General features: G+C 40.6%; 1 protein-coding gene across 3 annotated transcripts in view; it reads left to right on the forward strand.

The window, feature by feature from the left end:
- The window catches only part of LOC145767289 (alkylglycerol monooxygenase-like), a 37,028-nt gene extending 29,001 nt beyond the window's left edge, over window positions 1-8,027 (forward strand). For all 3 annotated transcript variants that reach the window (XM_082579080.1, XM_082579081.1, XM_082579082.1), the window contains 7 exons: window positions 170-273; window positions 681-792; window positions 1,116-1,232; window positions 2,669-2,754; window positions 3,208-3,342; window positions 4,364-4,563; window positions 6,750-8,027. In XM_082579080.1, the coding sequence (XP_082435206.1) occupies window positions 170-273; window positions 681-792; window positions 1,116-1,232; window positions 2,669-2,754; window positions 3,208-3,342; window positions 4,364-4,563; window positions 6,750-6,945 (950 nt within the window). In that variant the 3' untranslated portion in view covers window positions 6,946-8,027. The remainder of the gene's footprint in view (window positions 1-169; window positions 274-680; window positions 793-1,115; window positions 1,233-2,668; window positions 2,755-3,207; window positions 3,343-4,363; window positions 4,564-6,749) is intronic.
- Window positions 8,028-15,567: the final 7,540 nt, after the last annotated feature.

Consider the following 15,567-nt stretch of genomic DNA (forward strand, 5'->3'; position numbering starts at 1 on the left):
TTTCTCTCTACATTGAGAAGTTCCAAGTCTGACTACTTAGATTGCTGGAAGATGGAGACTACCGTTTGAATTACAGTTGAATCATATTTGGTGTATTTGTAAATGATTTCAATAACTTTCTTGAAGGAATTTCCAAATTAGCCGAAAGTGTTGCTGCATCTTTTTTCAGAAATAAACTTCTTTTGGATGAGCCACCAAACCCATCACAGCTCCGAAGATTATAACTTGATGACAGCTCTGAGGCAGTCTACTCTTCAGGGATTCGTATCGGCGGTTTGTTAACCATTTGAAGTTATTTTTACTTAAAATTGACTAACTAACTAAGGCAACTATTTCTGATGACGATTTGGATTCTTTGACCCTAAAACACCCAGAAACCAAATTTTGTAAACCTATGTCGAGTACTTACAAAGATACAGGTTGAAAAAACGGTGAGTTGTATAATTGGTCAATAAGCTAATAGTGAGCACAGCTAATCTCCACGCAGTGGTAAAATTGCACATAGACATATATCAAGGACGTACAAGATGTAAAAGAAAGTTGTTTGTCCATTACTTTGCATGGTCAATACCATATTTAAAAAGAAAAAAATGAAACATTGGGTTACCAAAATTTGATGTGGAATGCGTATAACTTAACAATTATCACGTGACGTCACAGTGATGCGTTGTTTTGTTCAGTTCTTCTACGCACCTTGCGGGTTGCTGATACCTCCATCCGTCCATCTTGTTCATCTTCAAGTCAACATTCTATTCCAGTTTTGGATCCATACTGAACTCATTGATTCACTGGGTATGGGTACTCTCGCTTGTTGGTGGTGGGAATGATCAAAGCTTCACTTTCGTGGTTTCGTTCTTAATACTTTGTTGATTTTGGTCGATTCGGTTACGAGGCTTACGGCTGCATTTGTAAATTTTACAATGTTTTCCGCTTTCTGAAATGTTTTTTAGCCTATTTTTCTTTTTTGGGAAGTCTAGAAGTGGAAGATCGTCACAACCCAGCCAACAAAACTCCCCTTTCTTTCTTTAAGGCAAACTTTTTCTGGCTAAGCATGGTGCATGTTTGCCCCGACTTTTGACTATTTTGAAATAATTTATATTTATTTACACCGACAGGACCCTTAGAGTACGTTTTCAACACTCCCAGTCACCACCGGGTACACCACGGGAGGAATCCCTACTGCATCGATAAGAACTACGCAGGAGCTTTGATAATCTGGGACAGAATGTTTGGTAATATCTTGTATCTATGTAGCAATATCACTGAAAAGTTTACTAATTCTAAAAGTGACATTGAAATATTTACACATAAACGATATCAGCGCAATATAAGTGGTGCGTGCAATGCAATGAATATGAAAAAATAGATGTGTAATAAATAATGAAATATGAAGTAAGTCGGATCCCTCTCAGGGTCGGATGCACTAATGCAGTGGTTCTCAACGGGGGCGGTACCGCCCCCCGGGGGCGTTTTGATTTTGTAGGGGGGGGCGGTATGATTACCTAGGCTTAAGGGGGGCGTTTTGGTTATTAGGGGGCATTCTGGTTTAAACCATCTACTGCCCAGCGTAACGATGTCGTCAAAGAGCTCATATCTTCGTGGTAGCATTTCCTACCTCATACCTGGTGGAAAAGGGATTCAGCTGTGTTGTTCTGCTACCTACCAAACAGAAAAACCCACTTGACATATCCATAAGAGGTGATCTTCGAATGTTCCTCACTGGCTTTACACCGGATGTGAAGAAACTGGCACTTTCTCACCAAGCCCAAGGTTCACACTGACTACCAGTAGGCCTATACTGTTTTCATGCTCGCAAATATATATTTGCTTTTCATCAAATTATATAGTTTCTAGTCTTTAAAATCCTTACAGCCAGTTTCACCCTAAAAGGGGCATCATCAAAAGGTCCTTATTCTAATAGAAATATAATTCTATTTGAATAGGGACCTTCTGATGATCCCCCTTTTACGGTAAAACAGGCTGTAAGGGTTTTAGAGACTGATAACTAGCCTATATTTGATGTAATTCACTCTGCTTGGCTTTTTGCTTGGCATTGAGCACTTTTGTAGTATTAGTAGTATTTTTTTTTCGTTTTTTTGTGATTAATCGTTTTTATTGGGGGGCGGTAAAATTTTGCTAGTTCATGAAGGGGGCGTTGGGCCAAAAAAGGTTGAAAAACACTGCACTGATGGTTTAAATATTTTGTTAGCAAAATACCAAAAGTATACATAACACAATAAACACAAATAATTCGCACAAGAGTTATCGGGGACGGCATCATGTATTGTCTCCGAGACGAAGGTTGGCTGTCAATTCCACACGTCACGTTCTTCCGCTACTCTTTTTGCTTCTCTAATGCTTGACAAAGCCCGCTGTTTTACATCATCTCCCCAAGTTCGTCTCCTGCACCTATTTCCTTCCACCAAACCATCAACAACCAACACCAAAGATGTGCCCAGCGAAAAACTAAGAGATATTCAAAGTCAGCTGCCACCGAAACATTTAAACAAACAACACCAAAATTAGCTACAACAGTTAAACGCAGATAAATACACAATACTGTAACACTGAAGTAACACTAGGGATTCACTTTACTTTATTTGTCCGTTACTTTAACATCAAAAATGGTTATATTACACACTCAATGTGAATGGAATGTTTCTCCCAGGGACGTTTGCCGCTGAGCGCAAAGAGGAGAAGGTTGCTTATGGCCTGGTCCAACCCCTCGCCTCCTTCGATCCAACATATGTACAGGTACACATGCAGTGGACTTTTAGGATGTTATTTGATTGTTGGAACGCGGCCATCAAAAACATTGTTCTGCATAGACAAATAAAACAAATCAATATTTTTTTTTTCGGAAGTCTGAAAAACCTTTAAATCATTTGGTCCATCTCTTGATCCTGTATGGATAACGTACAGTACTATATGCGTACAGTATTGTTTATTAATATTTAAGTTTTCTTCAACATATGGCTTGTTAGCTGATTACTTTTCAGTGCGTACTGTCTTAACATTTAAAAAATAATTGCAGAATATTCATAGAAATTTTAAACTTTGAATGACGCTATCCTAGATGTGTCAACAATATCAATTATCACCAGAGCTTTGACAGGCTCTCAAATTGGTGGATGCGCTCTGTTCAGTTACTTTCATTTTTCTATTGAGGTGTTTTACCACAAAATCGAATATTGTGTGTTTGTGCAGCTTGGATACGTGCAGTACGTGTGCTCGCGTGTGTTGAACACAGAAGGATTGTGGAATAAGTTGTGTGTCCTTATCAAAGGTCCCGGATGGGGACCAGGGAAACCCCGGCTGGGAGAATTCAAAGACCTTCCTAAAGTGAGTGGATTTTGATATCAAGCTATCGCGGTGTATGCGCGTGTTTTGTGGAAGGAAATAATGATCGAAACAAAGTGTAGCAACTGAAAGTTTTAAAGGTGGTTAAAGCTTGTTCTGCTTTTTGCCTAACTTAACACTTGAAAGCATGAGCGGGTAGATTGTTTTGGAAATCGCGTTATGCATCTGTATGTCACGTTGCCATATTTACTCACATTTGATACGTTAACGTTGTTTGCAGCAACAGTGGGTTGTTTAAGCGGCCGATTAAGGTAATCTTCCGTTTGATGTGGATGATCTGCTGTTGATGCATCTAAGCCTTAACCAATGTATAATTATAGTTTTTAACGAGAGAGAGGTTCTAATTGACGTAAAACTTCATCAATTAAACTCTCTCACTACACTAAAATGCTACTTAGTAGCAGATATTTTATGACCGGATAACGGATACCCTTCTTTATGCCAACTAAACATGCCGTCGAAATGATACATATGTTCGACTAAAACCTGCTTCGAGGTTCGCCCCCCTCTACATCCGCCAAGATAATTTTAATGATAGAGAATATAATCAAGAAAATGAAATATCTTCTGACAGGTGTCAAACCCACAACAATGCTTGATATGAACGACTCGGTTACATGTCTTGTAGAAATCTATTTGTAGTCAAGCTTAACTGAAGATGATCTAGCTACTAGCTGATCGAAATCGATTTTTAGCTATTTATGATTGAACTGACTCGTGTGAGAATAAATTCCTTTGCATTAGAGAATATAATATTATAATAATAATGATAGAGCAAAAACAGGCTCGTCATAATTATGCTCTGGGACGGTCTTGTGGATCGGGATCTATAATGTTCGTCATCATCAGGTCCACCTTTTCTTTGAGGGTTGAAGGCAATAAAGCGCCAAACTTGTCTGTTTTTGGATTTTTAATTACAATTCTGTGGTCAAGTTCTTGGCGCCCTGCCTCTATTTTATTTCCCATTTACTTTAACTTGCATGATCATTGATTATATTTTCAGGTTGAAAATCCTATCACCCGCTATGACGTGGACACGTCCAACTGGGTGTCCGCCTACGCCCTCCTCCACAGCTTGAGCATGATACCCATGTACGACCAGCTGCTGCTCCTGCGCTATCAGATGGCTGGCCAGTTCATTTTATTTGACATCGTGTTCTTATTGGCTGGCTTCACCTGTTTGGGATATCTTTTCGACAAAAAGTAAGTTGGTCTGTTGCAGTTCGAAGGTTCCTTATCAGAATAAATCCTCTGTTTTTTTTTTAGATCAAAGCAAGGTTAATTTTGACACGCGTAATTTGATCCTTCTGATAGGTTGTTTTAGCACCACAAAAATGCCACAAATCCTTTCATTGTATTTCAATCGTTTTAAGGTTGCTGCTGTGAGCAAAACGCTAGAGTCTAGTTCTTTGCCATGCACTCATTGCAGCATGAGTTCTTGAGCGTGTGAGCAACCTGGTATAGCCTCTTCCTTCTTAAAGTTTTCTTGAACAAACCAGAGTAGAAGAAAGTTTTAAAATTCCTCATCTACAGTAACTAAACACTTACTTCATATAATTTGGAGTCAAAACTGATGAATTACTTCTGTTTTTTTATTACTGTACTTTTAATATTGTCTTACTCATGTACTTTGGACTGTAACAAACCATACAAAGTGACATTGGTTTATATGATTTATTCACGTATGTTATTTATTTACGTCCTGGGTGGGTATGACGTTAAACTGCATCTTCGAAGAGGTCTTCTTCTTCTTCTTTCGTTTGAGACTAGATCAAATCAAATTTCAGGGCAGGTGATGGAGAGCCAGGTGAGTGTAGCTTCGTCCAGCGTTGCTATACCATGCGTTCCATTTGGTGCCTTATAGATCGGACATTCGAGAACGACATGGTCAGCAGTTTGTTCCTCCGCGCCGCATTCGCAGGCCGGTGAGGGAGCCAAACCCCACTTGTGCATGTTGGAATGGAAGCGACCGACTCCGGTTCGGATTCTGTTGAGCTTGACCCAAGTCGGCCGAGGCAGGTCCATACCAGGGGAGCGCACCACCGGGTGAGGTATAAAACGATGTAGTTTTGTGTCGGTGGCACACCACGCTGCATTCCAATTGTCTTCCATGAAGTGTGCTGCGCTGATGGCATGATCGCTGAATGGATGTAGTAATTCAACAGCAGCTGGCACAAAGGGGTGTCTTGACTTTAATTGCCGGGGAGATTCCTGAGGTTGGATGTTGAGTTTTGCATGAAGCAAGTGGTTAGGATCCCCCGCCCGGCGAGCCAGGTGTATAAGGGCTCCCTTTCGGCGAAGCTCAGCAGGTTGGATGCCTGCGAGGATTGGTAAATACTCTGTTGGAGTTGGGCGCAGGCATCCAGTCACAGTTCGCAATGCGTCGTTGATTGGGCTGTCGATGAGGCGGGTGTGGGCACTGCGGCACCAAGCAGGGGCGCAGTATTCAGCAGTGGAGTGGACCAACGCCAGGGTTGCAGTGCGCAAGGTGTCAGCACCTGCACCCCAAGTTGTGCCTTGGGACTCATGTTGTCAACCTCCTCGTGGTGAGTCCCGGTAACTGCACAAAACAGGCTAATGACAACAAACAGAGACACATCAGGGCGTCTCTGGGGTGGTAAAAGGATAAACCCTCGGCCCCAGAGTTCGAAGAAAGAAGCCAGAAGTCCCAACATCCTCGAAGAGGTGAAGGAAATAGTTTGGGAGAAAAAAGTCGCATAAGAGGATTGGTGCAGATTGCAGAAATAGATCAGAAGAAACTAAGCTAAAGTACAAGCAATTGAAAAATCGGGCAAAGAGAATAGTTGCAAAATCTATGAAGAAAGAAGCTGAGCTGGAATTGACCAAATTGAAAAACACTCCCAGAGAAGTAAAAAGAACTGAGAGAGCGATAATGAGGGCAATGTGTGGTGTGAAGCTGATTGATAAAAGGAATACCGAAGAACTTATGAACTTGCTTGGGTTAAATGAGAATGTTGATAAGTTGGCGAAGGCGAATGGAATGAGGTGGTACGGGCATGCTTTGAGAAGGGATAAAAATGATGTTTTGAGAAAAGTGCTGGAGTTGCAAGTGGAGGGTCGTAGAAAACAAGGAAGACCTAAGAAAACATGGAAAAGGCAAGTTGAGGAGGAAAGCAGCAAGGTGGGCTTGACAAGAGAGTGATGTGGAGGCAGGGTGTGAAGGCGATTGCGGCACTTGGAGGTGAATCCGGCCACCTTCGGTAACGGGGACATCACCGGATTAAAACTGGACTACTACTAATATATTCCCACCCACATGTGGCACGTCGCCAGCTTCTGTGAGGCAATGTTCAGGGTTCTGACACCTCCATGGCGTCATATGATATTTGAACAGCTTCTACTGTACATATGTGCGTTTTTTTTTGCAGATCTTACGCTCACTCAGCAGAATGTATCAGGTGTCTCTTATCAGTCGTGTTCATCCAAATCAACATGGCGGCCCTGAGCGAGTCTCACAAACTACCGACCAACCTTCTACGAGGTATGGAGTTCATCTATCTTTCATCCGTCGCTCTCTGGTTGGCTGTTATTGCCGCAAGGCAACAAAAGCGAAAAATTTCTTAATTTAGTTTGAGGCACAGAACGATTTCAACATCAAGAGAGGAACATTTATCTAATGTTCATCAAGTATGAGAGTTTTCACTCAATGGTGTATTCCCAATGTGGCTCACCGCTTTGTTTATGGGACATCATTGTTGTACATTTGTAGATGCTGGCCTTTAACATTACCTTAATGGAATAAGTTGTTTTAAATTTTTTACCAGCAAATCATTTTGTTTTTGCTATTTTTCTTCATTCTGTTGTTGGAAAACAGCTATCATAATTAATCATTAATGTTTTCTTCTTTTTAAGAAATTAATCGATTTAAGTGCTTTTAATTTTATTATGCAAGGTTGTTTTACATTTACGCCAGAATGTGCTTTACGAAAGGTTCTTGAACTTCTTGGTTCCTGCTAATTGAACAGTATTATTTGCTATTAATTATATTTATTGTGCTTTCATGATTGAAAAGTTTTCTAATGCCATTGATTGATTGGAGGAATATTAATCTCCGTAATGACAAAGTTTACAATGTGCTGGACAACCGCACGCTGTAAGAACCGAACCCTGATTGGTTTGATTCGGCCACGGTTTGATTCCTTCCTCCAGACGCAGACCGAGTTCTTGACCTTGTCGCCTGGTCTTGTTGTCTTTGGTTGATGACTAAAAAGATTCTCAAGTAATGATAGAATGGAGTTTATCACTAATCCTTTGTAATTTCATCTGGTATTTTTTGAGGTGCACCACATAGTGTATGTTAGCAAACCTGTTTTAATTTCAGTTAACTATTGCCAGTGTTCATATTTGTTGTAAGTATTGCAGTAGCCTACCAGAATGTTGTATAGCTACTTTAAAAAATATGATACTCAGCGGTTGTGGGAATGGTTCTAAGAGGAGGGATGCTGCGTAATTCTTCACATGGCTACTTGTTTTTCGAAAGACATCGTGATTCCACTGTTTCGAAACAAATGTAGGTTAATTGTTACGTGTAAAAATTTTCACCGAATGCCATGAATGTTATAAAAGACATCTCTTTTGCCATAAGATTTTTTTTATTTGTGAAATTATCTTGCGATGAAATGAATTGCGATCAATACAAGTGCTAAAAAGAACATTTGTTTCCAAAATTTTGATGAAAGGTTTCTTTGATTATCGTGAAAAATAAGTAAAAGTTCAGTTGGTTTCAGTTTCGTATAATTGCAATGAAAACTCCGTACCATGACATTCGTAGTCGAATGTTGAGAGTGCCAGTGTGATATTTGAAAGGATGCCGTCATAAAGATACGGGGCACGCACCTTGAAGTTCTAAATACCCCATTATTAAGTATTTCAAAATCTACTTATGGTAGAGTGACAAATTTGGTGTCAAAAGGCGCAGAAGATGCGGTTACCTATAATTACTTGTAAGAGTAGGGAGTCGTATTGGAAGCAGAAAAAAAATTATTCAAGAAAACTTTTTTGAGTAAATTTTGATTTTTGAATTATAATTTTGGTGTATTTTCAAACATGCTTCAGTATTTTTCCATTGCGAAGTCATATTCTAGAACGTCATAGTAGGCTGATGGCTAGCCTATATGATGGCCCACAACATCAGTCACAATAGAGATATGGTCAAAAGAAAGGAGACATCGCCCTAAAATTGCCGTCCCATCTCAAGATGAAACACAGCCTTGCATTTCTGTCCTGAAATCGTGTGTGCTGAAAGATGCAGATTGCAGATTCATCTCTGATGGCTACTAAATTGTAAAAGCGGGATGCAACACCGAAGTGCCGAATAGATTTATTAGACAAAAACACTAAAAAAGAAATAAATGACCCTGATAAAGTATGCAAGTCTACGGGAGTCCGGAAGCGTGGGGCACCGCCCTTAAAGTTCCAATTACCCCAATATTTCGAAAACCACTTATCGTAGAGTGATAAAAATGGTGTCAAAATTCGCAGAAGAGATGCTTTTCTATGACCGCTTCTGGTCGAAAGATGTGTCGGCAGCAAAAAAAAAATATTTAAAAGAAACTAGTTTATGACAAATTCGCAGTTAACTACTGCTATTTTGCATTCATCAAATACTGGCGTTTGCACAACAATCTAACCTCTTAGTAACTTATAGCCTAATTTATTAAAAATCGATTTCGCTTTGGGGACCGTTCAAATATTACGTAACGCTATCGAGGGGGAGGGGGGGTTTATGGAAAGCGTTACGTTAGCGTCACATCGGGGGGGAGGGGGTTCAAGCAAAACGTTACGTAACACTTGCGGTACGGTAGTTTATTTGTGCTGGCTGGTATCGTCGTTTGGATACTAAATAAAGCTCAAATCATATCCAACAGCACCTATTCAGCACCAACAAAATCTCTATCAAGTATCAATTACGGTAGGCTACTGTAATTCCCGTAATTCCATACAGGTTCCAAGTGCATAAAACCTCGCGTTGCAAAATTGCAAGGCAGCATTCTTGCATCACAAAGCTTGCTTTAATGTGAGTGAACAACATCAGGGTTGCCAGATGGCCTTTTTTTAGGCCAATTTCCAAAAATCTGGCCTTTTTAAATTGCAGTTGGCCTAAAAAAATTGATGCAATTAAGGCCAGAAAATCTGGCTTTATTTGGCCCTTTTTATGGCTGCAAATTTTGACCGGTTTAGAAAGTATTATTTTAAGTAAATTGCAAATAAAAGTATCACTTGTCATCACTTAAAGTCTGAACTATATCCGTTTTAATTACTAAGTAGAGACATAGAGAGTAGAGAATGTGTTAGCTGTGGACAGGGTGGTTCTATTGAGTTGAACCGGGTTTCGGGACTATTGCCAAGCAGCCTAATTCTAAAGTCTCTTAGCTTAGTCAGCAGTCAGTACATAGTACCAACAGCATAGTAAGGTGTAAGCAACTGATTCTGTAAACCATCAACAGGTAGAAGACATTCATACGTACGAGTCTGAAGAAGACAATTATGCATCAAGTTCGAACCACACAAGCGAGAGTAGGCCTACTGCTCCAATATATAGAAACATTTTTGAAGCATTGATGACCCCATTCGAAGATGCTTAGCTTTCCTTGCGGTTTCTTTTGCGCTTTTGTGATGTTTCTTTCAATACATAACCAAACAATGAAAGGTTTGGATCGAAACATTTTGGACGGTGGGCTACTAAACGTTTTCAGTAGGTACATAACGTTTTAATTCCAAAAAAAGAATATAGCTAAAATTTCATGTCTCAAACGTAAGCTTTAGGTGCATACAAACCAAGATATTTTATCAGCACGTGTTTCCACGTCATAATTTTGGTATAAACGGGCTTTGTAATGGAAATGCGTCACGTGGGGGAGGGGGGTCAAAAATTCGGAAAAACAGCGTTACGTAATATTTGAACGCTCCCTTAGCAACAGCATCTTCAGTTAGCACATGTAGGCTCAACAAGAAATTTTGAAAAATACATAAAACAAACAAATGAAGCAAACTCTGATATTATCAACACGTATACAAATTCTAGGCTATTCCAAATGGATGGTTGCATATTATTAAAATCAAAAGGTGCAAACCTAAATCTTAAGCTGATGTAACCTAGTAGCCTACTGGTACAAAATTAAAAAAATACATGGACATATATCTAGAGGTGCCAGATCTCCGCATGTTGGTATATATCCAGAGAATAGTATTAGCCTAAATGAATGAGAAATAATTTCAATATGTAGGTCTAAGTTTAACCACTAACGAGTTGAGTAGCCTACAGACAAATTGAAGATACCGTACCTAAGGTGCCAAGACTATTTTGTTATAGGGACTAGGACAATGCTACGGTACTCAAACTTTCTAAATACAGCACAGGCTATGCTGCTAACAGAGGTAGCCTATAGCTTTAACCCAGTGTTTCTTAAACTTTTTCTGATCGCGTAGCCTACCACTCATTCGTTTTTTACTACACTGCGTAGCACCTGGCTCCTGACTTATTTTACTCAGATGTACCGGTAGTTATAAGGGGAGATCGGTGACCAGTGGGACACTGCAGGGCCTCCGAGAGAACTCATGATTGGTCAGGAGACAATACGAAAAATGGGTCCCCAAAAAGTCAACAAAAGTCACTCGACTACATTTGTAGCAAGATTGCCATTGTTGCTCAATGTTTGTCTAGAAAAATTGTAGTAAAATCGTAGCCTATGGTGCGCACATGCACAATTGCACATCTTATACATAGTACCTTTGGTCAGAGACGTTGATGGGAAAATTTAGGCCCGGTAGGCTATCATAATGATTCTCGGATCCCAAATAAAGACACTAAGAACAATGCACCATATCCAGAGAATGCGGTGGTTTTCCTTTGTTCTGGAAATGTAGCTCACGATCAGCTTCTCGATTGTGTAGATGTAAAGCTGCTGCCACAGTTTTGGTCTCGCTGAGTTACAGTCGCCAGTTCTGGAGATAAGCTGAGAGGGTTTTCATGTCCTGGCTCAAGGTGTCTTCTAGGCAGGGGCGGGGGGGGGGGGGGGGCGGATGCCCACGCTGCCCTTAATTTTTCTGCAGATGGAGGGGCAGGGAGGGCAATGGTGCCCTATTAAAGTCATGTAAGCTACTGCACAGTGCACATTTTGCAATATAACAATTTCTGCTATTCGCTTTTAGCCTGATTATAATCTTTCATTTTTGCCTCAAAATAATATTTACGGCACAAAATTTTGCAACACAGTTTCAGGCCTTAAAACTCGTTTTTTTTTTCGGCAGCCATCGTGGCCTACCGGGAGCTCTTTCTCGGCGGCCAAATCTGCGTGCTTGGAGGCCAAAATAAAAATAACGACAGCACAAGTAAATAGAATTAAACTTGCAACAATGCTAAAATGATCACTTAGCATTGTTGAAGACTGGGCCTGGGCGACGTCCTACGATAGAATCGTTGCACCACGCAATAACTGCTTTATCGGGATTGTAAACCAGTACTGCGGGATCATCTAACCGTAAACGACACTCGCACGAGTGTCTCCAATGTGGCTGATTTTAAAGAAGTTCGCCACTCCCCTAGAATTCTTTTTAGCAACGAAAAAGAACGTTCGACATGTGTTAACGATGACGGCAAGATAATAAAATAAGTATTTCAATGATGTGAAGGACATTACTAGCCTAAAAGAAGCATAATTTTTGCAAAATATGTTCAAAAAATGTTTTCTCCTGAGATGTCAACTAACCTAGTTCTCCTTTTTAACAACGATTCAATGTCCGACAACATCGAATCGACATAAAAACGACAATATTGCCAGCCGACGTAAATTAGCACTTCGGATTAAGGCTTTGTTAAAATAAACGTCAGGAATTACAAACAAGACTTACAGCGCTGGTGATCGCAGATGGATATATTCCATCAATAACAAATATTCCTGCACAATGCAACAGTGGCGATTATGACGCGCTGACCTAATTTTGTGTCACTCTTTGATACTACATATTTTCGACAGTTAATCCACGGTCATTCTGTTGCGAAATTAAATAATTGGCTAGAAGAGACCGGCGGCCAAACTTGGCCGATTGAGGAGGTAGCACCGGCGGTCATTCAAGCACTACTTAGCGGCCATGGCCGCAGGCTGGTTTAAGGCTTGACAGTAGGTTACATCATTATAACATAGCATGATGCCCTTCTTTGTATACCGGACACTTGTAGGCTATCATTACTCAATACATAGTGAGCTGATAAATTAGCATTATCGCTATATCTTATGTTAAAACTTGAAATAAAATTGGCCTTTTAGTAAACAAAAGTGCCTTTTTTTCGTAATCTTGCCCCCCAGTCAAATATCGTTCCGGCGCCCCTGCTTCTAGGTTTACCTACAACTTCGTGGAGTGGATAATTGCCAGGTTGTCCGCATAAGCGTATTTTGCGGAGACTGTAGTTGGCAGGTCGTGGGTGTTAATGATGAAAAGAAGTGGAGCCAGGACCGATACATGTGGGACGCCGTTTTTCAGACGTCTCTGTCTGCTTCGCCGTGAGTTGCTGGTGGTGAAGGCGAAGCTTCAATTTCTGACAAGTTTCATGATCATATGGATCATATGTCGGTCAGGAAGCAGGCGAAGCAGCTTGCAAGTAAGACCGCGGTGTCATGGGCAGCTGTGAGATCTAGAAAGACAGCGCCGGCTTCCCTTTTTGCCTAAAAAGCAATCCTCGATGTCTTGGGTCAAGAGTGTGACCTGATCTACGGTGAATTTTCTTCGCTGAAACTCATGTTGCTCATTCGGAAGGAGCGGGTCGATGATTGGGTTGACATGGGCATAGATCAGACCTTCGAGGATTTTAAAAGGAACACAGAGGAAGGATATCGGACAATAACTCCTTGGGTCCTCTGGTGGCTTTTGAGGTTAAGGGATCGCAACTACTAAAGCTCTTTTCCAGATTTTTGGGGATTTTGAGGTGGTGCAAGCAAGAAGAAAAGAATCTCCGTAGGCTATCCAGGACAGGGCAGGGCAGGGCTAGCATGAAGCACAAGCTCAGGGCAGATCTTATCCTGCCCTAGAGACTTGTGTGGTTTCACTAGGCGGAGGGCGGTGCCGAACTCCTCTGAAGTGAAATCTCCAGAGATTAGTGGTTTAAGTAGGAGGGATAGAAACTTTAGCATGGTGTAGCCTAGCCTATAGCTGGTTCGCGAAAGTGATTTGTTCTTGATAAGAAACATTTGAAGTAGCATCTACAAAAATCGGAAAATACTTGTAACTACGCTTTTCATTCAAAAATTTGTTTATTTTTATGTTGGTAAATTTAACTTACCGTACCAACAAACAAATAATATTGTTAAACTAGCATAGCCCCTACATGAGGGTCATAGGCTATATATTGAAATCGCACAACAAGTTATCGCACCGGTATTGAATTTCAACAAGCGCAAGCAGTCAGTGGTTTGAATATTTTGCAAGTAGGAAGTAGCCTATGTGAATTAGTCAGGATTTCCAAAAAGGCTTTTTTAGGTCGAGGATGATGATGATTCCTACAATCAATCACTGACATAGCCCATATGTAGGCTACAGCCTACCGTTCTAAAAGGCTTCAGCAGATAGTCATTAGTCAAGCTGAGCAGGGTTAGCCAAAAATGAATGCAATTATGCAATAGCAATCAATCAGGAGCCATGAACTCCTTCGAATCCGGCAGCAATGAACATTCGTGTTTAAGAATCCGGTAAGTTCGATCTTATAATTGATTCGATCTTATCGATCTTATTCTTAGTTCGATCTTATTCTTTAATGACACTTTTTAAACATGCTGAAAGTTCTTGCTCAAATTTTTATCGGATGTTTGACTAATTGAAAAGTTTGGGGGTGCGATTGCTTTTTATTTGCATAACATAACTTCAGTTGCATAATGTTATTATTTGAATAAAAAATAAGTTTTTAAAACATGTTGAAAGTTCTTGCCCAGATTTTTATCAAACTTGCTCAAATTTTGGATTAATTGAAAAGTTTGGGGCTGCGGTTGCCCTCCCTGCACCTCTGACTCTTACGCCAATGCGATTCGCCATTTTGCCAGCTACTCCGGAAGCTCATTTTGTTACATTGGGTTAAGCCTACATACTGAGCGTTTCCGCCATTCGAGCAAAATGTTTTCATCTCCGGCGTCAATGCAAAATTGAACAAGCTTAAAAAATTCCTTTTTAGCTTATTTTGAAATGTCCGCACAAAAATATGTGAGGCCTAGACTACTTGAGGGACAGAACATCACATCTTAACAATGGAAGTCGTAATGTTCCTGGTTTCTTTCGTTTGCAGGGGCGCCGGAACGATTTTTGACTGGGGGGGGCAGGAAAGGCCAATTTTTTTTAAAGTTTTAAGATATAACGATAATGTTCATCTATCAGCTCATTATCGAGTAATGATATAGGTGTCCGCCGTCCGGTATACAAAGAACAATGGCACGGAAGGACATCATGCTATGTTATAATGATGTAACCTACTGACTACTGCGATATAGAATTTTGTGTTGTTTTGAGGCAAAATGAAAGATTATAATTAGGCTAAAATCGAATAGCAGAAATTGTTATATTGTAAAATATGCAGTAGCTTACATGACCTCAAAAGGGCACCATTGCCCCTCCTGCCCCCCATCCACAGAAAAATTGAGGGCAAGGGGCATCCGCCCCCCTGCCCCCCGCTTCCGGCGCCCCCTGTTTGTTTGTATAGCGGATTTTGCCTCCAAGTTTGCGCACAATTTTAAACAGTTTCTATGGTTTTGACGAAAATTTGCTTCTTTGTGGTTGTAGCGGACATCGAATCGTCTGGGGCAGTGGTCGGGAACCTTTTTGAGTAAAAGAGCCATTAAAGCTACATTTTTGGAAATACATTTCCGTGAGAGCCATAGGTTATACTGCAATGCCTTAACACTTAATACAATTAACACGTGGTGACACTGGTGAAGTTTTGAAAGTGGGAACCTGTCTTAGCAAGAGGAAAAAAACAGCGGGGGATTTGGGGGGTCTCCCCCACCAAAAAAAATGAAAAATTACAATTAATTTGGTGCATTCTGAGCGCATTTTCAGCTCTAAGTTGTAATGAAAAATTAAGATAAAAATTTTGCGGTTTGCACTTTAGAAGATAGTTTTTTTTTGCGAGCCAGATGCCGTCTTGAAAAGAGCCATAGGCTATATGGCTCGCGAGCCATAGGTTCCCGACCCTTGGTCAGGAGCATC

The sequence above is a fragment of the Aplidium turbinatum genome, chromosome 3 (genome assembly GCF_918807975.1).
Source record: "Aplidium turbinatum chromosome 3, kaAplTurb1.1, whole genome shotgun sequence".
Taxonomy (NCBI): domain Eukaryota; kingdom Metazoa; phylum Chordata; class Ascidiacea; order Aplousobranchia; family Polyclinidae; genus Aplidium; species Aplidium turbinatum.